At 51.9% G+C, this 24,333-nt stretch overlaps 1 protein-coding gene across 1 annotated transcript in view; it reads right to left on the reverse strand.

Annotated features, from left to right (window-relative positions):
- Positions 1 to 24,333, reverse strand: part of mfsd2b (MFSD2 lysolipid transporter B, sphingolipid) — a 194,097-nt gene that overhangs the window by 84,957 nt on the left and 84,807 nt on the right. Inside the window, exons 5-6 of the mRNA XM_072498859.1 lie at positions 14,284 to 14,362; positions 9,533 to 9,726 (exon numbers count right to left, since the gene is read on the reverse strand). Of these exons, the coding sequence (XP_072354960.1) occupies positions 9,533 to 9,726; positions 14,284 to 14,362 (273 nt within the window). The remainder of the gene's footprint in view (positions 1 to 9,532; positions 9,727 to 14,283; positions 14,363 to 24,333) is intronic.

Consider the following 24,333-nt stretch of genomic DNA (forward strand, 5'->3'; position numbering starts at 1 on the left):
ATTCCGGCGCCTGTTCGGGTCACAGAGGGAGAATTCAGAATGTCCAATTCACCTGACAGCATGTCTTTCGGTACTTGTGGGAGGAAACCGGAGTACCCGGAGGAAACCCACACAGGCAAAGGGAGAACGTGCAGACTCCGCACAGACAGTGACCCAAGCAGGAATCGAACCTGGACCCTGGCGCTGTGAAGCAACAGTGCTAACCACTGTGCTACCGTACCACCCAACCTTTTTTAAACTCCCATGTGGGGAACTTTTTTCTTATCTCAGAATGGCTGCTGGTCATTCTGGTGGAGTTGGAAATAAATAAGAATTACACAGGTCTGAGGCTGTTCTTTTGAGTGAAGGCCCAGGGTAATAAATGTTAAAGTGATCCCGAGGAAACCCTATTGCCTGGGACTGCCTGACTGAATGCTTCTGCCAGAAGATCCTCATCAGCGATCCAACTAGAGTTAATAGGAAAGTGCTTTTCATGATAGCAGAGAAATACAACCATCGCATTTCGACAGTGCAGAAAGAGGCCATTTGGCCCATCAAGGTTGCACCAATGTCTAAAAGAGCCCCCAACCTAGGCCCACTCCCCTGCCCTTTCTCTGTAACCCCAACTAACCCGCACATCTTTGTACATTAGGGTCAATTTAGTTGTGACCAATCCACCTAAACCTGCACATCTTTGGACGGTGGGAAGAAACCAGAGCATTCAAAGAAAATCCACACAGCCACGGGGAGAAAGTGCAAACTCCACATAGTCACCAAGGCCAGAATTGAACCTTGGTCACTGGCACTGTGAGGCAGCAGTGCTACCCACTGTGCCACCTTGCCACAGGAAATAGATGGACATTACGAGTTCTCTATATCATCCAGATACTGTGAGAAGGTGCAGTACAGAGGCCAACAAATCAACAACCACCTGAACGCACTAGAGAAGTACAACCTGTGGTGTATTCACAAGATCCTCCAAATCAGGTGGCAAGAAGCAGTAAAACAGCAGCATCCTCTCCCAAGCCAATAGGCCCAGCTTCAAGATGCCAGTGACTCAAAACCAATTCCGCTGGGCAGGACATGTAATTCGTGTGTCTGACATCAGACTCTCGAAACAACTTCTCTACTTAGAACATGCAGCAGGAGACTCCTAGGAGGACATTGTAAGCACTTTAGGGATGTCCTCAAAGCATCCCAGAAGAAGTCAAACTTCTTCGCCAACTTGTGGGAGTCCCTAACTTGTGACCAACTAAATTGGAGGAAATCAAAAACATACGGTGAACAGGAAGGCACAGAGAGTACAAATTGAACAGTAAATCAACAGATGAGACTAGAGATTCTAAAATAAGGGCGTGATCTAGCGGAAAGGTTTAGTGACAGCTTTTGCTGGGAGTTTCCCGTTGGCTCTGTTGGCGAGTTCCCCGCGGCTATCTAATCTATTTGTCACTTTTTGGGGCCTGGGGAGTTTCTCATCGGTTTAGCCCACACTTACCCCTATCTCTAAGTGAGCTTGTGGGTTCACCACAACACCCCACCCATGGCAAAATCACTCCCCACATACATGGGCACTACCCCACACCCCTCAAGTGAGGACACCTTGCTTTGGGGTCCATGAGGGCACCCCTCTTCTGCCCCTCCCCCTCTGGTTTAAACCTACTTAGGCGAGCTTACCCAGGATCTATGGGCCTCCCGGGATCTACCGGTCTCACCAGCGAGGTCGCAGCCGGGTGCCGTTCAGTATTGGTCCACACAAACGTGGACCAGGCGGAATGGCACTGGGGAGGAGGGGGAGGGGGCTCCCAGACCATTGGAGACCATTGGAGACACCTGGGTGGTTAGGGATAATGAAGGGTGGCTCCCTGGCCCTCTTCCTGGAATGCGGTTTCTTGGCACTACCCAGCTGGCACCTTGGCCTTGCCAAGGTACCTGGGTGGCACTTCCAAGCTGGCAGAAGCACTGCCAGATGCCACGGTGGCAGTGCAAGGGTGCCCAGGTGCCAGCGTGACACTGCCAAGGGTCAAGGCCCGAGGGGGGCCATCCATGTCCAAGAAAGGACGGGTGAGGGGGGATTTTGAAGGTTGGGGGAGTGCAGGGAAGGTGGAAGCCTCTGGGAGGTTTAGGGGATGATGCGTGGGGGTCCTGGAGGAGGAGGGGCCTGAAGAGGTGTCCATGTGTGTGTGGGTGATATTGCCCATGGGTGTGGGGGGGGTGGGGGGCGGGGGGGGGGGGGGGTGGAGGACCAACTAGCTCACTTACAGATTGAGGCAACCTTTCAAAATGGCGGTCCGGTCTCTGAGTTCAGCTCAACTTTGCTGAAACAAATGTTGGCTAAACTGGTGAGAAACTTTTCAGGGCTCAAAAAAATGATATAGCTCTCCCACAGTCGCCGGGAGAGGGCCCAGACTGACGGAGGGGTGCCTGACATCATGACATTTGAGGAAAGGGCCCTGGAGGTGACTGGGGCGGCCGAGGACAGAGCGGTCACCAATTTGGAGGTCGGCGCACGTCGCAAAGGTGAGGGTTCACTGAATGGACTGTCACATGTGAGTTGTTATTGCCGTAAATGCTGACCCATTCCCCCCCACTGACCACGTGTTCATTCTCCCGCAGGTCCTCCAGCTGGTGACCCTGCCTCCAATCAGACCACCTCTGATGCATCACAGCTGTGATCCCCACCCTGCATCAGTGCAGAGACGCACACCTTGGTGGGAAATGTTAGTGAACAGGCTTCCGGGGCACAATCGGGTGAGTACCATGTGCATCAGGTGGAGGCAGGAACCCCCAGTCGGAGGTTAGTGAAGATTGTCCTAGTCGCAGGACACTGCAGAGCATGGTTTAATTATTGAGGAGCATCGGCGAGAGCGCCGAAACCATGGTGCAGACATTGGGGTGCCGCCAGGGCTGGCAGAGCCAGATGACGCAGCAGCAGCCGTGGCTCAAACCAGCTGCCCCTCCATCCTGAGGTGAACCCCAGGGCCCTATGGGAATTGACCGGGAAGGCGGGGGGGGGGGGCACTGGGTCGCAACCCGGATCCATTCTTTGGACTGGCGACAGTGGCCACCAGCTCCCCGAGTTCCATCCCTCTGACAAGGTCGCATCTCGCAGCCAGCACCCGGAACAGGACGCCGACAAGTGTGTGAGGGCCCTACCTCGGACGTGGTAAACAGCTCTGATGTGCATCCTAAAGATTCAACGAGACTTAACGGTAGAGCAAAGATGGGCAAGCACATCGAGGATCACTGAAGGGGGGGAGGGGGGGAGTGGGAGGGTGTACCATGGGATCGAGAGGGAGGGTGGGGATAGTAGGGCGACACTATCAGTATCGTGGGGCAGTGGTGCGCACTTGTACGAGGAATATTAAAATATCCTCACCACAACCAGTATGATGCCTCTGGCTCTTTGTTCCGCGACATAGGCCAACCACTAATCCCATGCCCCATTCCCCAGTCATGCCCCCCCCCCCCCCCCCCCCCCCCCCCCCCCCCACCCCCCCACCCCCCCCCCCCCTCCACCCAACACGCTCTGCCCTCACACACCTGGATGAGGACATGTGGCTCGTGACCATCCGCTGGGTGATCGAAGGTTTGCCGTTGCGTCTGTGATGCTGCCTCCTGCAGTGTTCAAGCCCAGTGTCCATGCATCAAAGTGTGATTGGCATGCTAGGCAATGAGGCCCAAATGCTCCACGGCACCGGCTTCTACATCAGCCTCATGTGGTCGTACACTGTATTGCAGCGAGAATGTACCTAGAGAGATGGTCAGGCAATCTTTTGGGAAAAGCGCGGGAGCTGCGAGTCGGAGCAGAGATTTAAAAAGCGCTGGAGCTGCGAGTCGGAGCGGAGATTTAAAAAGCGCGGGAGCTGCGAGTCGGAGCGGAGATTTTAAATGCCCGGGAGCTGCGAGTCGGAGTGGAGATTTAAAAAGAGCGGGAGCTGCGAGTTGGAGCGGAGATTTTAAATGCGCGGAAGCTGCGAGTCGGAGCGGAGATTTAAAAAGTGCGGGAGCTGCGAGTCGGAGCGGAGATTTAAAAAGCGCGGGAGCTGCGAGTCGGAGCGGAGATTTAAAAAGATCGCGGCCTAGTTTCGGGAGCCGTTCGGAGGAGGAGGAGCCGTCTCTGTCAGGGAGAAAACCTGAGAGCATCTGAGCCCCTCACAAGGTGATTTTTACTCATTTTTACTTTTATTACCTTTTCAAATTGCGTGTGTGGCCGGGGGGGGGGGGGGGGGGGGGGCGGGGGACATCACAGAAAAGCTGTGACCTGATTGGCTGGTTGGGAATCTACACTAAATTAAAAAAATTAAGCATTGGTAACTAATTAAACATAATTACTTAATTATAATTTAGAGGGGTATCTAAGCCAGAGATCGGAGAGTACTATATTTAGCTTTCACATTTATTGTAGAAATCTAGTGCTAGCAAACAGATAGTTAACAGTAACTTAAAATTTTTTTTAAAACTTTTAACTTTAAATTACTAATTAATTGACGCAATGTCAGTTGGAGGGGTGCAGTGCTTTGACTGTGAAATGTGGCAGGTCCGGGAGGCTTCCAGCGTCCCGGATGGCTTCATCTGCAGAAAGTGCACCCAACTGGAGCTCCTCACAGACTACATGGTTCAGTTGGAGCAACAATTGGATGCACTTAGGAGCATGCAGGTGGCGGAAAGCGTCATAGATAGCAGTTATATAAATGTGGTCACACCCAAGGTGCAGGCAGAGAAATGGATGACCACCAGAAAGGGCAGGCAGTCAGTGCAGGAATCCCGTGTGGTTGTCCCCCTCTCGAACAGGTATACCCCTTTGGATACTATTGGGGGGATAGCCTATCAGGGGAAAACAGCAGCAGCCAGAGCAGTGGCACCACGGCTGGCTCTGATGTTCAGAAGGGAGGGTCAAAGTGCAGAAGAGCAATAGTAATAGGGGACTCTATAGTCAGGGGCACAGATAGGCACTTCTGTGGACGTGAAAGAGACTCCAGGATGGTATGTTGCCTCCCTGGTGCCAGGGTCCAGGATGTCTCCGAACGGGTAGAGGGCATCCTGAAGGGGGAGGGCAAACAGGCAGAGGTCGTTGTACATATTGGTACTAACGACATAGGCAGGAAGGGGCATGAGGTCCTGCAGCAGGAGTTCAGGGAGCTAGGCAGAAAGTTAAAAGACAGGACCTCTAGGGTTGTAATCTCGGGATTACTCCCTGTGCCACGTGCCAGTGAGGCTAGAAATAGGAAGGTAGAGCAGCTAAACACGTGGCTAAACAGCTGGTGTTGGAGGGAGGGTTTCCGTTATCTGGACCACTGGGAGCTCTTCCGGGGCAGGTGTGACCTATATAAGGACGGGTTGCATCTAAACTGGAGAGGCATAAATATCCTGGCCGCAAGGTTTGCTAGTGTCACACGGGAGGGTTTAAACTAGTATGGCAGGGGGGTGGGCACGGGAGCAATAGGTCAGAAGGTGAGAGCATTGAGGGAGAACTAGGGAATAGGGACAGTGTGGCTCTGAGGCAGAGCAGACAGGGAGAAGTTGCTGAACACAGCAGGTCTGGTGGCCTGAAGTGCATATTTTTTAATGCAAGAAGTATTACGGGTAAGGCAGATGAACTTAGAGCTTGGATTAGTACTTGGAACTATGATGTTGTTGCTATTACAGCGACCTGGTTGAGGGAAGGGCAGGATTGGCAGCTAAACATTCCAGGACTTAGATGTTTCAGGCGGGATAGAGGGGGATGTAAAAGGGGTGGCGGAGTTGCTCTACTGGTTAGGGAGGATATCACAGCTGTACTACGGGAGGACGCCTCAGAGGGCACTGAGGCTATATGGGTAGAGATCAGGAACAAGAAGGGTGCAGTCACAATGTTGGGGATTTACTACAGGCCTCCCAACAGCCAGCGGGAGATAGAGGAGCAGATAGGTAGACAGATTTTGGAAAAGAGTAAAAACAACAGGGTTGTGGTGATGGGAGACTTCAACTTTCCCAATATTGACTGGGACTCACTTAGTGCCAGGGGCTTAGACGGGGCAGAGTTTGTAAGGAGCATCCAGGAGGGCATCTTAAAACAATATGTAGACAGTCCAACTAGCGAAGGGGCGGTACTGGACCTGGTATTGGGGAATGAGCCCGGCCAGGTGGTAGAAGTTTCAGCAGAGGAGCATTTCGGGAACAGTGACCACAATTCAGTAAGTTTTAAAGTGCTGGTGGACAAGGATAAGAGTGGTCCTAGGGTGAATGTGCTAAATTGGGGGAAGGCTAATTATAACAATATTAGGCGGGAACTGAAGAACCTGGATTGGGGGCGGATGTTTGAAGGCAAATCAACATCTGACATGTGGGACATGTGGGAGGCTTTCAAGTGTCAGTTGAAAGGAATTCAGGACCGGCATGTTCCTGCGAGGAAGAAGGATAAATACAGCAATTTTCGGGAACCTTGGATAACGAGAGATATTGTAGGCCTCGTCAAAAAGAAAAAGGAGGCATTTGTCAGGGCTAAAAGGCTGGGAACAGACAAAGCCTGTGTGGAATAGAAGGAAAGTAGGAAGGAACTTAAGCAAGGAGTCAAGAGGGCTAGAAGGGGTCACGAAAAGTCATTGGCAAATAGGGTTAAGGAAAATTCCAAGGCTTTTTACACATACATAAAAAGCAAGAGTATAGCCAGGGAAAGGGTTGGCCCACTGAAGGATAGGCAAGGGAATCTATGTGTGGAGCCAGAGGAAATGGGCGAGGTACTAAATGAATACTTTGCATCAGTATTCACCAAAGAGAAGGGTAGATGTTGAGTCTGGAGAAGGGTGTGTAGATAGCCTGGGTCACATTGAGATCCAAAAAGACGAGGTGTTGGGCGTCTTAAAAAATATTAAGGTAGTTAAGTCCCCAGGGCCTGATGGGATCTACCCCAGAATACTGAAGGAGGCTGGAGAGGAAATTGCTGAGGCCTTGACAGAAATCTTTGGATCCTCACTGTCTTCAGGTGATGTCCCGGAGGACTGGAGAATAGCCAATGTTGTTCCTCTGTTTAAGAAGGGTAGCAAAGATAATCCCGGGAACTACAGGCCGGTGAGCCTTACTTCAGTGGTAGGGAAATTACTGGAGAGAATTCTTCGAGACAGGATCTACTCCCATTGGAAGCAAATGGACGTATTAGTGAGAGGCAGCATGGTTTTGTGAAGGGGAGGTCGTGTCTCACTAACTTGATAGAGTTTTTCGAGGAGGTCACAAAGATGATTGATGCAGGTAGGGCAGTGGTTCGAGGAGGTCACAAAGATGATTGATGCAGGTAGGGCAGTGGATGTTGTCTATATGGACTTCAGTAAGGCCTTTGACAAGGTCCCGCATGGTAGACCAGTACAAAAGGTCTACACGGGATCAGGGGTGAGCCGGCAAGGTGGATACAGAACTGGCTAGGTCATCGAAGGCAGAGAGTAGCAATGGAAGGATGCTTTTCTAATTGGAGGGCTGTGACCAGTGGTGTTCCGCAGGGATCAGTGCTGGGACCTTTGCTGTTTGTAGTATATATAAATGATTTGGAGGAAAATGTAACTGGTCTGATTAGTAAGTTTGCAGACGACACAAAGGTTGGTGGAATTGCGGATAGCGATGAGGACTGTCAGAGGATACAGCAGGATTTAGATTGTTTGGAGACTTTGGCGGAGAGATGGCAGATGGAGTTTAATCCGGACAAATGTGAGGTAATGCATTTTGGAAGGTCAAATGCAGGTAGGGAATATACAGTGAATGGTAGAACCCTCAAGAGTATTGAAAGTCAGAGAGATCTAGGAGTACAGGTCCACAGGTCACTGAAAGGGGCAACACAGGTGGAGAAGGTAGTCAAGAAGGCATACGGCATGTTTGCCTTCATTGGCCGGGGCATTGAGTATAAGAATTGGCAAGTTACGTTGCAGCTGTATAGAACCTTAGTTAGGCCACACTTGGAGTATAGTGTTCAATTCTGGTCGCCACACTACCAGAAGGATGTGGAGGCTTTAGAGAGGGTGCAGAAGAGATTTACCAGAATATTGCCTGGTATGGAGGGCATTAGCTATGAGGAGCGGTTGAATAAACTCGGTTTGTTCTCACTGGAACGATGGAGGTTGAGGGGCGATCTGATAGAGGTCTACAAAATTATGAGGGGCATAGACAGAGTGGATAGTCAGAGGCTTTTCCCCAGTGTAGAGGGGTCAATTACTAGGGGGCATAGGTTTAAGGTGAGAGGGGCAAGGTTTAGAGTAGATGTATGAGGCAAGTTTTTTACACAGAGGGTAGTGGGTGCCTGGAACTCGCTGCCGGAGGAGGTGGTGGAAGCAGGGACGATAGGGACATTTAAGGGGCATCTTGACAAATACATGAATAGGATGGGAATAGAGGGATATGGACCCCGGAAGTGTAGAAGATTATAGTTTAGTCGGGCAGCATGGTCGGCACGGGCTTGGAGGGCCGAAGGGCCTGTTCCTGTGCTGTACTTTTCTTTGTTCTTTGTCAGTTGAAAATGTTTTTGTGACCTTTCAGTGACCCATTTTACACCATTTCCCGACCCACCCACGAGTCATGACCCACACTTTGAAAAAAATCTACTCCTGCTACTTGCTCACATGTTTGTATGTTCGCATTCAGGTTAAGGCACCAAACACGTCAAAAAATTTCATTGAGAACATGCATCGGCAAAGTTGAGGCATCGGCGAATATGCACAAACCTCCAAACAGTTCATCTACTGACTCTTCAAATACCACCTGCCCCCTGCATGTGGCAGGGTCTGCAGATCATCAGCCACCTCAGAACAAGTCACCCTCAATTCTGAGGGGCTACCTAAGAGAGAGGATTTTTGCACAGAAGTGGGAAAATAATAAGCATTATCCCAAGCTAAAGCAAGGCTGAAAAGTGCAGTGTCGCAAATTTACCCTCTGAATGCAAAATAAATGTGAAATAGATTTACGTCAAAGAAAGAGCAATACAAGATAGGAGGTAGAGTTACAAAAGAGTGATTCACCAAGACATTCAACTGGAACAATGTAAGCTGTGAGATACAAAAAGCTCATAATTTTTGGAAATAGGCTCACTTGCATAATCAGAGCAGAATCTTACAAGGAATGCACCACAGGCCCCAGAGGTTTGCACAATTCTGCAATGCGTATTACTGCTCTATTTGGGAATTTCAGGTCAGTGAAGCTACCGTGGCCAAAGAGAAGGCTTATTGTTCCTGGTTACTCCTCCAATGATATGCCGGCCCTAACAGTTATTTCTCTGTCACCAAATGGTATTGGGATGCAGCCCTGTGGGCCCCACTTCCAACCATTGTATGGGTTAGTTCACCTGGTTCTGGGAATGGTTTTGGCTGCACACTAGGTGGAATCAGCAGGAAAGTCTGGCATTCAAACAGTTTCAAGGTGATTTCACAAGGAAGGGATGGTGAGAACAGATCAGGAAGTACCAGATCTCCTCCCTCAGTCAAAATTTCGAAAGAGGGCAGAATTCCTTGGCAAAAAATTCTGTCCCAAGTTCCCACTTCACCTTCCAGAATCAATTCTGCACCGTAAATAATCTGAAGTTCTAACCTAAAGTACTTACTATTTGAGAGAGTAAACTTTGTGGATGAAATGTCCTGGTGTTGCCAATAAACAAACTGTTCATATCTGTGAAGTTAACACTGGAATTTGCTGATGTATTCTCTGGAAAGCAATGGTCGATGCCATGGCCCTTTGCTACAATCTGCCCCTCGACAGCAGCTCCAATCATTGTTCCAAGTGCTTCCATTGTCATACCTGTTAAGGAAATATAAAATAAAAAACTGTAAAGCTCCATTTCCTCATCATCGGCCAATGAAATGTAACACTGCCTGTTTATACATGGAGAAGCCAGCAATGGACTATGTTTATTACTGAGCAACCTATTCTCCAAAACTTTCCCCAACAACAAAATTAAGTAATATATTGTTCGTTTATCACTTCTGTGTGTACATTTTGTGCATTTATGAAGTTGAGACATGTTAAAGCTGGAAAAGTGAGCACTGATCGGGTCACGTAAGCAAGTCTAGGTGCAGAGTAAAGCTTTATTTTTTTTCCCCTGCTCCTAATTTTGGTCAATTTCGAAAACCAAAACCTGAAATGTGCAAAGGTAATCTAAATAATTTTATTTATGAATTGGTTTTAAATGGAAATATAAAACATAAAATAGCCAATTCTACGAACCCAGTTGATGCAGTAACTGGACGGAAAGATCCCAGAATGGAGCCCTGGCTCAAAATACCGTGGGTGTTGATGCCAACGGAAAATCTGTTGATGCCAACGAAGAATCTGGCGACCACCTCAGGGCGGCCAGGGTGAGGAGGCAGCACTGTGCCCAGAGCACTAACCCCACCCTCTCCTCCCCCCAGGGGACAGAAGAATCCCCACATGCCAGCACCCATACCAGCCACCATGGCCGGGTGCCCGGACCACTGAGGTCACCAGAGCTACCCACTCCCTGAGCTGCATGCATCGGACTGTCTAACACTGTTGTTGTATGTGTCCTGTTCCCCTCTTCCCCCCCCCCCCCCCCTCCACAGGAGAAGCACAACTGCGGCCACGGACAAAGAAGTGAGGCCCCGCTGAGTTGCGGTTTCCCATGGCACGTGTGTCGGTAGCCCTCCCTCAACCCACACCACCTTCAACACGCCCTCCCGTGCACACCACTCCCACTTCCCTCCAGCCCGCGGTCTAATCATGCATGTTGTCATGTGTCTTGAAGGATCTGCCGGAGATGGGGGAGTCATCTGGCGGACCCCGCCCCCAGGCAGTGCCAGAGCCGGTGTCCCCCGGTCAGCTGAGCAGTGATAGGGAGAGCTGCTCGTACACCAGCCCTCCACCCGAGACTGAGGAGCTCGGGTCGGAGGTTGACAGTGACTTTCCGTCACAGCTGCCTCCACCATCCCAGATACACTCTCCTCGGTTGAGCACTTTAATGAAGAGGCTCCTGGGACACTATCTGGTGCTCACCACACAGCTGATCCGGTACAGCAGGTGGAGGTAGGAACCCCCAAGGGGGCGGACAGTCGGAGGGAAGGCCGACTCCAGGAACCAGCTGCCATTCAGATCGGTCCTGGACTTCTGGAACACCCAACCCCAACCACAGTGCCGATGCAGTTAGAGAGCCAGGGAGTACATGAGGTATTGTCGACGGCCATCCAGCACCTGCAGGCACAGGTGGAGGTGTTCAGCTGCGTGCAGGAGCAGGGTGTGGTGCCAGTCATGCATGCCACCCAGGCCATTACCGCACGGGTGCTGTTCGCGGTGGAGGCATTGAGGCCGACGGTTTTGACTATGGATCAGTGTGTCCAATGCCAGGGGAATTCTATGCAGGCAGTGGCCGAGGCCAAGGACAGGGCTGCCCTCTCACTGGCAGCCATGTGCCAGAGCCAGCTGAACATTGCAGCGACGCTCTTCAGACCAGAGCGGGCCTCCAGGTCTATCAGCATCAGGTGGCGGGGGGGCCTCAGGGAAGCCCCACAACCCCCTCACCCCCACACCACCCTCACCCCCAACCCTCCCTCACCCTAACCACCCCACTCCCCTTCACCTGGCCCGAGTTAGAGGGACCCCGGTTCGATTCCCGGCTTCGGTTGCTGTCTGTGCGGAGTCTGCACGTTCTCCCCGTGTCTGTGCGGGCTTCCTCCGGATGCTCCGGTTTCCTCCCACAAGTACCGAAAGACGTGCTGTTAGGTAATTTGGACATTCTGAGCTCTCCCTCTGTGTACCCGAACAGGCGCCGGAATGTGGCTACTAGGGTATTTTCACAGTAACTTCATTGCAGTGTCAATGTAAGCCTACATTTGACACTAATAAAAGATTATTATTATTAGTATTATTATTGCAGGATCTGCTGGTGATGGGTTGGGTCCATCTGGGGACTCTTTCCCCCCAGCCAGTACCACAGCCGAATCCCCCCTTGTGCAAACAGCAATGAGGAGAGCAGCACGGACAAGAGCCATATTCCTGTGACCCAAGACACCCCGGAGTTCAAGTCCGATGGTGACCACCATCCCAGACATGCACACCTCGGTTGGGCACTTTAGTGAAGAGGCTCCTGGGACACTTTCTGCTGCAAACATTTGATCCGGTACATCAGGTCGAGGAACTCCCGAGGGGGCGGACAGCTGGAGGGCAGGCCGACCCTAGTAACTAGCTGCTGTCCAGACTGGTTTTGGGCTTCTGGAACAGACAGTCCCATCGATTGTGGAGATGCAGTCTCAGAGACAGGGGGGACATTTCGGGTTGTCGGCGAGTATCCAGTACCTGCGGGCATAGTTGGAGGAGTCCAACCGCGCAGGAGCAGGAGGTGGTGCTGACCATGCATGCCACACAGGCTATCACCACATGGGCGGCGTCCGTGGTGGAGGCATTGGGGGCGGGTGTTGTGGCGATGGATCAGCATGTCCAAGGCCAAGTGAGGGATGCCCCTCACAGTCAGCCATGCGCGAAATTGCAGTGACGCTTCTGAGCGTGGCCAAGTCACAGCAGGCCATGGCTGGGAATGGTGGCGGCATTGCCCAGGAGCTGGCCAACGTGGTGCAGGCATAGAGGGAGATGGCTCAGTCACTGGCTGATGTGACACAGACCCAGAATGCGGTGGCACAGTCAATGGGTGATGTGGCGCAGTCCCAGAAGGAGATGGTCCACTCCCTGAGCTCCATGGCTGCGAGCATGAAGACCCTGGTTGAGTCCAGAGAAGGCCTCCTGGACTGGCAGAGCCAGGTGGTGGGGAGCCTCAGGGGATAGCTTTGCTCACATCCCCTTCCCATGGAATAGCCTGGGAGCCACCAGGCAACCCCAGGGAGGAGGAGGTGATGGGACTCGTGATGGTACCCTTTCCTGTCCGTGGTGCATCTGGTGGGCAGCGGGCAGAACAGGGTGGCACCACTCCACCTGATTATTATTATTGCCCGATGAGCAGCCGGGCCCATCCAGGCCTGGTTGCCCCAGAAGACGGCCGCCAATTGTGACCCAGGTCGCGCTTCTCTGTGTGCTACCTCCTCTCTCTCCCTCATCAGCCATGACACTGGTTTCACGATTTTTAAAATCACAAGTGAACCATGCCATCGGAAACTTGACCCATCGGAGGCGAAGAATGGCGGACGCCCCGGAGAATACCGGGGCGGGCCCACTAATGATATGCAAAATGGAGTTTACTGTAGTTGCGTTCCAGAACGCATTGACGCCACTGTCAAGGTGACGGGGAATTGCGATTTGGCGTCAAATTGGCACCCACCACGATTCGGGCGTCGGAACCAGTTCTCCACCCAATCACGTTTCCCGACTTCAGTGTCGGTCAACAAAGAATCCCGCCCAGGGTGTCGATCTTCTGCTGTATGTAAGGGACCCGGGGACAGTGATGGGGGGTATTGTGGGGATAAGGAAGAGTTTTGGTGTATAAACTAAGCTTTGGCAAGCGTGAGGGGATGACCTGGGTTGGGGGGGGGGTGCTGCCGTTTCATCTTGCCGGGACTAGTTTCCGCTATCTGGGAGTCCAGGTGACGCGGGATTGGGCACGGCTTCGCAAATTGAATTGCATTAGCCTGGGGAGTAGAGTTAGGCTGGATTTACAGAGGTGGGACAGTATTCCATTGTTGCTGATGGGCGTATTCAAGCTATTGAGATGAATATCTTGCTAAGATTTGTGTTGTTTTTTCAGTGCATCCCAGTTTTTCTGCCTAAAACATTTTTTGGGGCATTGGAGCGGCTCATAATGGGGTTCATGTAGGCAGGGAGAACTCCTCGGATTCGGAGGATGGTCTTACAGAGGGAGGGACAGGGTTCACGCTGCAGAGCTTGATGTTATTTTATTGGGCAGTCAATGCGGAGAAGGTGCTAGATTGGTTTGGGGACCAGGCAGTCACTTGGGTGCGGATGGAATTGGGGTTGTGCTTGGAGGTGCTGGTGTCGGCATCTCTGCTGTTTGTGGTCAGCACGGTGGCGCAGTGCTGTCTCACGGCGCTGAGGTCCCAGGTTCGATCCCGGCTCTGGGTCACTGTCCGTTTGGAGTTTGCACATTCTCCCCGTGTTTGCGTGGTTTTCACCCCCACAACCCAAAGATGTGCAGGCTAGGTGGATTGGCCACGCTAAATTTCATAGAGTCATAAATTAAGTGTTGCTGTCTTGTACAAGAACAGCAAACAAGTATGAAACATAGTGCAATCTAGTTTGTTAAGAATCTACTGATGGTCTGAACATCTCTATTCATCATTACCAGCAGATGGCCTCGGGTGGGGTCAGTGCCAAGAAAATGTTTCTTAAACATATGTCATTGATTTTACTGGAAATTCTGTCACAGGAAATTAAACTTACGGTAGGCAGTTGCACTGTCTCTCTCCTTCTGATCACTGCTCAGAAACAAAACGAGAGCTGAGTATGGCACATGGAAACACTGGAAGAAGAGGTACAATTGATCAGGTATAGCTCTCCTGGAATGCCCCACTAAAAGTTTATTCCAGAGTAATTGTCAACAGAAGTGCCATTGAAATAGACAAATCTGCCTCAGATCATAGACAAATCAATAGATAGTTTTCATCTCCAAATGTATGTCTGGTTTCACAAGCTTTCAGAGAATATTTTTATCATTTAAACACTGCCACAAAAGCAGATAGATTTTCATATATAAGAACATGCAGACCAGTTTCGTCTTTAATCATTTTGACTAGATGCACGTTTCTACTTGTGTAATTGGACATTCTTCCTTTTCAAAGCACCTTTGGGAGGGAACAACAAGAGCAGCAATGTATATTTATATGGCACCTTCATCATAATGAAACACCCTCAAGGTGTTTCACAAGAGCACCATAAAACAAAATATTTAAATATCATTTGAAAACAAGGGTGAGAGTTTTAAAGTCAACACATTGCTTGAGCAGGGACCAATGTATGTCGGTAAGCACAGGAGTGATAGGGGATTTGGACATGCTGCGAGTTAGGACATGGACAGTAGGGTCTTGGGGGACCTAAAGTTACAGGTGGTAGAATTTGGGAGACCAGCCAGGAGTGCATAGCCGTGTCTGGCGGTAACAAAGGCTGAACAAGGGCTTCAGCATCAGGTTGACTGTGACAAGGGCGATGTCAAGCAATGTTATTGCGGTAGTCACCATTGTTGTATTATATTGTGTATACTGCACTGCATACGAGGGTATTACGGTAAGGCCCCTGTACTACAGGTACGGGGGTAGATCCCTGCCTAATGGCTCTGCCCAGTAGGCGGAGTATAAATGTGTGTGCTCACCGAACGGCAGCCATTTCGGCAGCAGCTGTAGGAGGCAACACATCTCTGTGTAATAAAGCCTCGATTACTCTCTACTCTCGTCTCGTCGTAATTGATAGTGCATCAATTTATTACACAGAGATTTTACAAAGATGGATCTCCACATCAAGCCGGATCGCCTGCAGCTGCATCCTCAAGCAGACAACGCCAAAAAGGACTTTGCACATTGGCTACCTTGCTTTGAAGCATACATCGGGTCTGCGACAGACCCAATCCCAGAAGCACAGAAGCTCCAGATTCTGTACACGCGGCTGAGCTCCGATGTCTTTCCCCTCATCCAGGATGCGCCTACCTACGCAGAGGCCATGGCGCTACTGAAGGAGAACTACGCTCAGCGGACCAACAAGATCTATGCCAGGCACTTCCTGTCCACGAGGCAACAACTTCCCGGTGAGTCTGTGGAAGATTTCTGGTGTGCTCTGCTCGCCCTGGTGAGAGACTGTGACTGCCAGGCCGTTTCGGCCGCTGAACATTCTAACCTGCTACTGAGAGACGCGTTCATTATGGGCATAGGGTCGGCCTACAACCGCCAGCGCCTCTTAGAAGGGGCTACGCTTGACTTTGCGGCGACCAAGAAACTAGCGCTCTCGCTCACAGTCGTCTCACGCAACGTACAGGCGTATGCCCCCGACCGCATGGCTCACCCGTCCTGGGCATCGTGGATCCCGCCAGCGACCACCCCATCGTGGACCCCATCAGCGACCGCCCCCAGCCAACCCCATGCCTGCGTCGCGCGGCAGCCAACCAACTCCGGGATTCTCAAGTGCTACTTTTGCGGACAGACAAAACAACCCCAGCAGCGCTGCCCGGCGCGGAGCGCGCTCTGCAAGGCCTGTGGCAAGAAAGGACATTTTGCTGCAGTGTACCAGGCCCGCTCAATCGCCGCTATTGTCCCTGCACCCCCCGCATGCAGCCAGTGGGCGCCGCCATTTTCCTCGCCTCAGACCACGTGCGGCCCGTGGGCGCTACCATCTTGTTCCCCTCACAACACGTGCGGCCCGTGGACGCTGCCATCTTGCTTGCCTCACAACCAATGGGCGGAGCCATCTTGCCTGCTCCAGGATACGTGCGGCCCAAGGGCGCCGCCACCTTGCCTGCATCATGACACGTGCAGCCCGTGGGCACCGCCATCTTCCCCGCCTTAGGACCCAGTACGTCGGAAACCTCATCGGTCCGCTCATTGCCTGCAACCGCCGACGACTAGCCGCGTCATGTCTCCGTCATGATTGACCAGTCCTGACCGCACAACCTCGCGACCGCGTCGACAAAGGTGAAGGTTGACGGGCACGAGACATCTTGCCTTCTGGACTCCGGGAGCACTGAGAGCTTCATCCACCTGGATACAGTAAGGCGCTGCTCTCTCGCGGTACACCCCATTAACCAAAGCATCTCCCTGGCCTCCGGATCCCACTCCGTGGCAATCCGGGATTACTGCATTGCCGCCCTCACCATCTAGGGCGTAGAGTTCAGCGGCTTCCGTCTCTACGTCCTCCTCAACCTCTGCGCTGCCTTGCTACTTGGCCTGGACTTCCCGTGCAACCTCCAGAGCCGAAGCCTGAAATTTGGCGGGCCCCTACCACCCCTTATTGTATGCGGCCTCACGACCCTTAACGTCGATCCGCCATCTCTGTTTGCAAACCTCACCACGGATTGCAAACCCATCGCCACCAGGATCAGACGATACAATGCCCAGGAAATTGGTCTGAGGTCCAGGGGCTGTTACGGGAAGGTATCATCGAGGCCAGGAACAGCCCCTGGAGAGCCCAAGTGGTAGTGGAGAAAACGGGGGAGAAAAACAGGATGGTCGTTGACGACAGTCAGACCATCAATCGGTCCACGCAGCTCGACGCGTACCCCCTCCCACGCATATCTGATATGGTCAATCAGATTGCACAGTACCGTGTCTTCTCAACAGTGGACCTGAAATCTGCCTACCACCAGCAAGGCGGACCGCCCGTACACCGCGTTTGAAGCGGATGGCCGCCTTTACCATTTCCTTAGGGTTCCATTCGGCGTCACTAACAGGGTCTCCTTAACGTTGAAGAACTGGGGGGCACTGCCCCTTTTGCCAGCCATGGGCAAGGTGTTTCATCATGCGCTGCAGTAGAGGATCTTTGGCAGTTTCTTCGCAGTATCTGGACAACTCGTTCATCAGTGGCTGGGAGGTTGCTGGCACACAACTGCACCTGTGCCTCGATGTGGCGAATGAAGTCGCCCGGTTCACACGGCATGGTGATGGATCGGGATAGGGCATCCGCGACGATCAGCTCCTTGCCCGATGTATAGACGAGTTCGAAGTCATATCGGCGGAGACTAAGAAGAATTCGCTGCAGCCGAGGTGTCATGTCATTTAAATCCTTCTGGATTATGTGGACTAAAGGCCTGTGGTGTGTTTCCACCGTGAACTTCGGCAGACCGTATACATAGTCATGAAACTTGACTATTCCTGTCAGGAGACCCAGACACTCCTTTTCGATCTGGGCATATCGTTGTTCGGTCGGAATCATGGTCCTGGGAGCATATGCCACTGGAGCCCAGGACGAGGAATCGTCTCGCTGGAGGAGCACTGCCCCAATGCCGTCCTGGTTTGCATCTGTGGATATCTTGGTATCCTTGGTTAGGTCAAAGAACGTCAGCACTAGGGCTGTGGTGAGCTTCGCCTTCAGCTCAAGCCACTCCGCTTGATGTGCGGGAAGCCACTGGAACACTGTCAACTTTTTAACGAGATGCCAGAGGGCCGTGGTGTAGGATGCCATGTTGGGAATGAATTTTCCGAGAAAATTTACCATCCCGAGGAAGCGGAAGACTGCCTTTTTGTCCTCTGGTGTCTTTATGGCATTGAGTGCCAGCACCTTGTCAGCGTCAGGTTGCACACCTTGCTGTGAAATGTGGTCACCTAAAAACTTGACAGCGGACCGCCCAAACGAGCATTTGGCTCTGTTGAGCTGGAGGCCATTTTCATGAATCCTCTGGAAAACCTGTTTGAGGCGAGCAATGTGGTCCTCAGGCATCGTGGACAAGATGATCACGTCGTCCACATAGACTCCTACCCCCTCGATGTCCTCCATCATTTGCTCCATTATGCAATGAAATACTTCGGAAGCTGATATGATACCAAAAGGCATGCGGTTGTAGCTGTACCTGCCGTACAGAGTGTTAAAAGTGCACAGCTTCCGACTGGACTCGTCCAGCTGAATTTGCCAGAAGCCACGGGAGGCGTCCAGCTAGGTAAAGAATTTGGCGTGAGCCATCTCACAGGTCAATTCTTCACGCTTCGGGATCGGGTAATGCTCTTGCATGATGTTGCGATTCAGGTCTTTGGGATCAATGCAAATGCGGAGTTTGCCAGAGGGTTTCTTGACGCAGACCATGGAGCTGACCCAGTCTCTGGGTTCCGTGACCTTTGAGATGATGCCCTGGTCTTGGAGCTCTCGTAGCTGCATTTTCAGACGATCCTTGAGAGGAGCCGGCACCAGGCGTGGTGCACGGATGACTGGGGTGGCATTCGGCTTGAGAAATATCTTGTAGCGATATGGGAGTGTGCCCATCCCATCAACCACACTGTGGTATTATGTGAGAATGTCGTCTATCTCAGCCTGGAGATTCGCATTGGGTGAGGCCGTCGCCGGTGACGAGGACATGGCATGAACTCGTTGTACCAGATTTAGGAGTTTGCATGCGCGAGCACCGAGCAGGGATGCCTTGTCAGGCCGGACGATCTCGAATCTCAATGTCGCCTTGATTGCCTTGTGAGAGACACCTAGCTGACACGACCCACTGGCAGCTATGGCATTACCATTGTAGTCAAGGAGCTGGCAGGCTGGTGGAAGAATGCTAGGTTGGTGTCGGATGAAGTCGAGGTCCGACTGTGATATGAGATTCGCAGACACGCCAGTGTCCAATTTAAATCGGATGCGAGACTGGTTGACCGTGATGACAGCACACCACTCGCCGTCAGGATCCACACTGAGGATCGAAAGGCGGTTGGCAGGCACGGTACATACCCACTCGCGTGTGGTGATGATGCCCACCCGATATGGAGACACGAGGCAGTCAGCATCGGGGTCCATTGGGCTGTCTGGATCAGAATCCTGCATGCCTTGTTGTACGCAGCGGACACGTCTGCGCTGCAGCTGGCTGTTGTTCGGTGGAGCAGACCTGCAGAAGGCCGTGTAGTGGCCAGGCTTTCCACACTGTAGACATCGTCTGCCTTTGGCTGGACATTGCCACTTTAAATGGGCGGAGCCATAATTCGGACACATCATGACCCGAGAAAAGCGGGCGAAGCGGCCACTCTCCTCAATGCTCAGGCCTTGCATTTTCGGTATGGCCTGCACCCTTTCTGTCTTGTGGGAGGCCAGTTTTGCAGTTTCTGCCGCCCTGATGCGGGAGTAGCGATTTCTGGCATGCTCATGGACAACGCACGTTTCGATGGCGACGGTGAGGGTCAACTGCTTGATTTTGAGGAGCTGCTCCCGCAGGGAGTCGGACTGGACCCCGAAAACGATCTGATCACGGATCATGGAATCAGTCGTCGAGTCATAATTACATGACTACGCTAGGATGCGGAGATGGGTCAAGAAGGACTGAAAAGGTTCATCCTTACCCTGAAGCCTCTGTTGGAAGATATACCGTTCAAAGCTCTCATTCACCTCAATGTCGCAGTGGCTGTCGAATTTCAGCAGAACTGTCTTGAACTTTGTCTTGTCTTCGCCATCGGCAAACGTAAGCGAGTTATAGATGTGGATGGCGTGATCCCTCGCAGTCGACAGTGTAGCTATCTGGGATGGCCACTTCCAGAATACAAAATGGACATTTGCAAAGATTGCAGGGAAAAATGGACAATGTTAAGAAAGCAAGCAGGCACAGAGCCTGTCTGCATATTGGAGAAACAACTCCCAGACAAGACTGAAACTGTAGGCCCATTAGCATATGGATGGCCCATCTCCGGGAACAAAGGGAGATACTTAAGTAACCGATCTGGCCCCAGACCTCGCGGCGCCAGTTCCCCAAACCGAAAGCAGAAAACAAAGCAGGCCAACGGCCACCTAGGACACGCCCAGCCATCAGGGCACCCACCCCTTTATTGGTCAAGATCAATGCGAATGATCAAGAAACGGCCCAATTGATTGGGGCCAAGTTCAAGGCCCACCCAAAAGCCGCGAAGCCCCCTTCAGGTATAAGAAGAGGCCCCAAGAGAGAATCGCTCTCTTGGACTTGGCTCTCAAAGCGGAGAGACCCGTCCACCAGCTGCACCAGAAGCAAGTAAGTCCAAGGTCAACGCTCGCTACCAGACGGACGACCTTAGCTGTTCCCCTGTACCACTTCAACCCCAGCAGCCTCAGATCCGAACAACGGCCATTGTTCCTCTGACTGAGTGGGTGCCCGAAGCTAAGCATCGGCTTTAGCAGTTGTGATAGTTTAGTCTGTAGTATTTTGTGCATGAGTAGATATTACTGTGTGTGTAAATAAATAGTATTGACGTTGAACTAACTAACTGGTGTATTGGCTCTTCGATCAGTATTCGGGTTTGAACCTTGTGGCGGTATCGAAAGATACCTGGCGACTCTAGAGCAAACATAATTAGGATTAAGGAAGGCGACCATATTGACCGCCATATTCAGATACAACCAAAGAGAGCAACAACAGGAACAGCACGATCTTTCTGGTATCCGATGCAGCCTCGAGGTCGGAGGCCTCGATGTACAGGAGGAACTTTTATTTGAAGTCTTTCCAGTTGGTGCCGAGGTTGCCGGAGATCCGGAGTTGCAAAGGAGGCTGGGTCCTTTCCATGCCGCTGGATGGCTGCTTGCTGGTAGTTGCAGATGCACTCGAGGTAGGTTCATTACGATTAATAGCATTCTGGCACCATGATGTGTTAAGTAATTTGGTTCAACGTTGACTGCTACTGGATGCAGTGAAACTTGAAACAGGCTTCTGACACAGGAAATGGTCCAACACTGTTTTATTGAACTTCCTGATTGCTGTACATAGTCTGCTGTGAGTTGACACTCTATCAATCTAACTGATAACCTCCTACTGGCTTGACCAGACTAACTCTCTACCTCATGGTGATAGTGCTCACTGGCTTGTGCACTCTTACTATCTCAGTAGCTGTGTCCTGTAGAGAGAGGGAGAGTCTTAATGACCTGTGGGCTTTATAGTGGTGGTGTCCTGCCTGGTGATTGGTTGTTATGTGTTGTGTGTGTTCATTGGTTATCCTGTGTGCCAATCACTGCCTGACTGCATCTCATTATATACATGAGTGGATATTATGACATGCGGCACTGGACGCATTACCTGGCCGGCAGGAGATTCACTCTCCTCACAGACCAACGGTCGGTTGCCTTCATGTTTAACAACACACTGCGGGGTAAGATCAAAAATGATAAGATCTTGCGGTGGAGGATCGAGCTCTCCACCTTTAATTACGAGATTTTGTATCGCCCCGGTAAGCTCAACGAGCCCCCCGATGCCCTGTCCCGAGGCACATGAGTAGGCGCACAAGTGGACCGGCTCCGGACCCTGCACGACGATCTTTGTCACCCAGGGGTCACCCGCTTTTATCACTTCGTAAAGGCCCGCAATCTGCCCTACTCCATCGAGGAAGTCAGGGCTATCACCAGAGACTGCCAGGTCTGCACGGAGTGTAAAATGCACTTCCACCGGCCAGACCGTGCGTGCCTGGTGAAGGACTCCCCCCCCCCTTTGAACACCTCAGCGTGGACTTCAAAGGGCCCCTCCCCTCCACCGACCGCAACACGTATTTTCTCAGTGTGGTCGACGAAAATTCCAGATTCCCCTTCGCCATCCCATGCCCCGATATGACATCTGCCACTGTCATCAAAGCCCTCAACACCTTCTTCGCTCTGTTCGGTTTCCTCGCCTTCGTCCACAGCGACCGGGGATCCTCGTTTATGAGCGATGAGCTGCGCCAGTACCTGCTCAACAGGGACATTGCCTCGAGCAGGACGACCAGCTACAACGCCCGGGGAAACAGGCAGGTGGAGCGGGAAAATGGGACAGTCTGGAAGGCCATACAGCTGGCCCTACAGTCCAGAAATCTACCAGCCTCCCTGATGCACGATCAATGACCACTAAAGTGAGGTTGTAGTCCAACTGAAGGCTTTAATAAGCTAGATGTTTCCCCCAGCAGCTCAGGTACAGAAAGAAGGCTGCTGGGGCGGCACGGGCTCTTATACCCCGCCTTGCAGGGCGGAGCTACCATACAGCTTGACAAATAGGAAACATACAATATCTACCAATGGTGTTCCAGCATTACCAGGTACCGTAATACCTCTACACAGACTACCACACTCCCGCTGGCAGTCCTCCCCGACGCACCTCACTCCATTTGGTCGCTCCTGTGCACGGCGACTAACGAAAGCCCCCATGAACGTCTCTTGGCCTTCCCCAGGAAGTCCACCTCCGGGGTTTCGCTCCCAACGTGGCTGGCAGTGCCAGGACCCGTTCTCCTCCGCAAGCATGTGCGGCTCCTCAAGGTGGACCCATTGGTTGAGAGGGTACAGCAATTATGCTATAGTAATGAGGGTACAGAGAGGGCACGCAAACCCTCAGTACGCCTACATAGCGTACCCCGATGGCCACCAAGACACAGTCTCCCTCAGGGGCCTGGCACCAGCTGGGTCCCCACACCCCCCCCCCCTTCTGCCTCGGTGCCACCCTCCCTTCCCCCAGCACACCCCACCACAGCCCCTGTTCCAGGACAATCCGTCCTCCCCTTGGTCCCACCCGGGGATGAAGAGGATGTCGACACGCTCCCAAAGTCACCGACGACCGAGCCGACACCTGACGCACCATCAGCACTGCGCCACTCTCAATGACGGATCAAGGCGCCCGACCGTCTAAATTTGTAACCTTCTTTGGAATTTTAACGACAACCTGTATGTAAATAGTTTTCCGCCACCCCCGCTGGACTCATTTTTAACAGGGGGTGAATGTGGTAGTCATCACTGTTGTATTATATTGTATATACTGCACTGCATACGAGGGGTTTACGGTAAGGCCCCCTGTACTACAGGTACGGGGATAGATCCCTGCCTGCTGGCTCCGCCCAGTAGGCGGAGTATAAATGTGTGTGCTCTCCGAACGGCAGCCATTCCGGCAGCAGCTGTAGGAGGCAACACATCTCTGCGTAATAAAGCCTCGATTATTCTCTACTCTCGTCTCGTCGTAATTGATAGTGCATCAGTTATGAAGGTGGAAATAAGGTCTTAGTGATTATGAGCTCAGAAGCTTATCTCAGGATCAAATGTGACATCAAGATCAATCGCAAACAGACTAGTTTAATCCCAGACTGTTGCCAGGGAGAGCAATGGAGTCAGTAGCTTGGCAATGCAGTTTGGATCAGGGATAGAAAACAATGGCTTCAGTATTGCCTAAATTAAATTGATGATATACTTGTTCTTTCTTGCAGTCATTTTCAAAGTCGAGGTCATGACCCGCAGGTGGGTTGCGAGCGGGTGCCGGGAGGCTCGTGGAGCCATCCATTGCGGTGTTCCCGATCGTGGTAATTAATGCTCAACGGCCGCAGCAGCCGGCTTTTAAAAATGCTGGCTGAGGCCGGCTTTAAAAATGACGTCCGCGACCCGCTTTCAGAATGCGGGCGCACTGCGCATGCATGCCCGCTCATCAGTGCGCATGCCCGAAGCCCAGTGAGAAAACCGCCTCCTCCTGACGTCAGCACGTTGACGCAAGAGAAGATTTCTCTTGGAATTCAATGCAGTCTTCCTGCCTGTAGCGGCGGCAGAGAGCAGGTCACTGATATCACATGTTCTCGGCGCGATTGCGATTCCTCCAATTTGTCAGCAGCAAACAAGCAACAGGACTGTAAAATTTAAAATGGATCATTTTGTAATAAAGAAGAGAGGTCCAGAGACACAAACAGTCCAGGGTCTCACAACTAAACCTGCTGGAGAGGGTGGCTCAGGAGAATCCACAGCAGGTCAAAGCAGTGTAGCTGTGAGCTCCAGGGCCTTTGATGAACAACCCATACAGAAATGTAACACTGAATGATAAAGCAAGTGAGATTGTGAGGACCAAGCAGGCTCAGCTGACGCATTAAA

Source organism: Scyliorhinus torazame, chromosome 4 (genome assembly GCF_047496885.1).
Source record: "Scyliorhinus torazame isolate Kashiwa2021f chromosome 4, sScyTor2.1, whole genome shotgun sequence".
NCBI classification, from domain to species: Eukaryota; Metazoa; Chordata; class Chondrichthyes; order Carcharhiniformes; family Scyliorhinidae; genus Scyliorhinus; species Scyliorhinus torazame.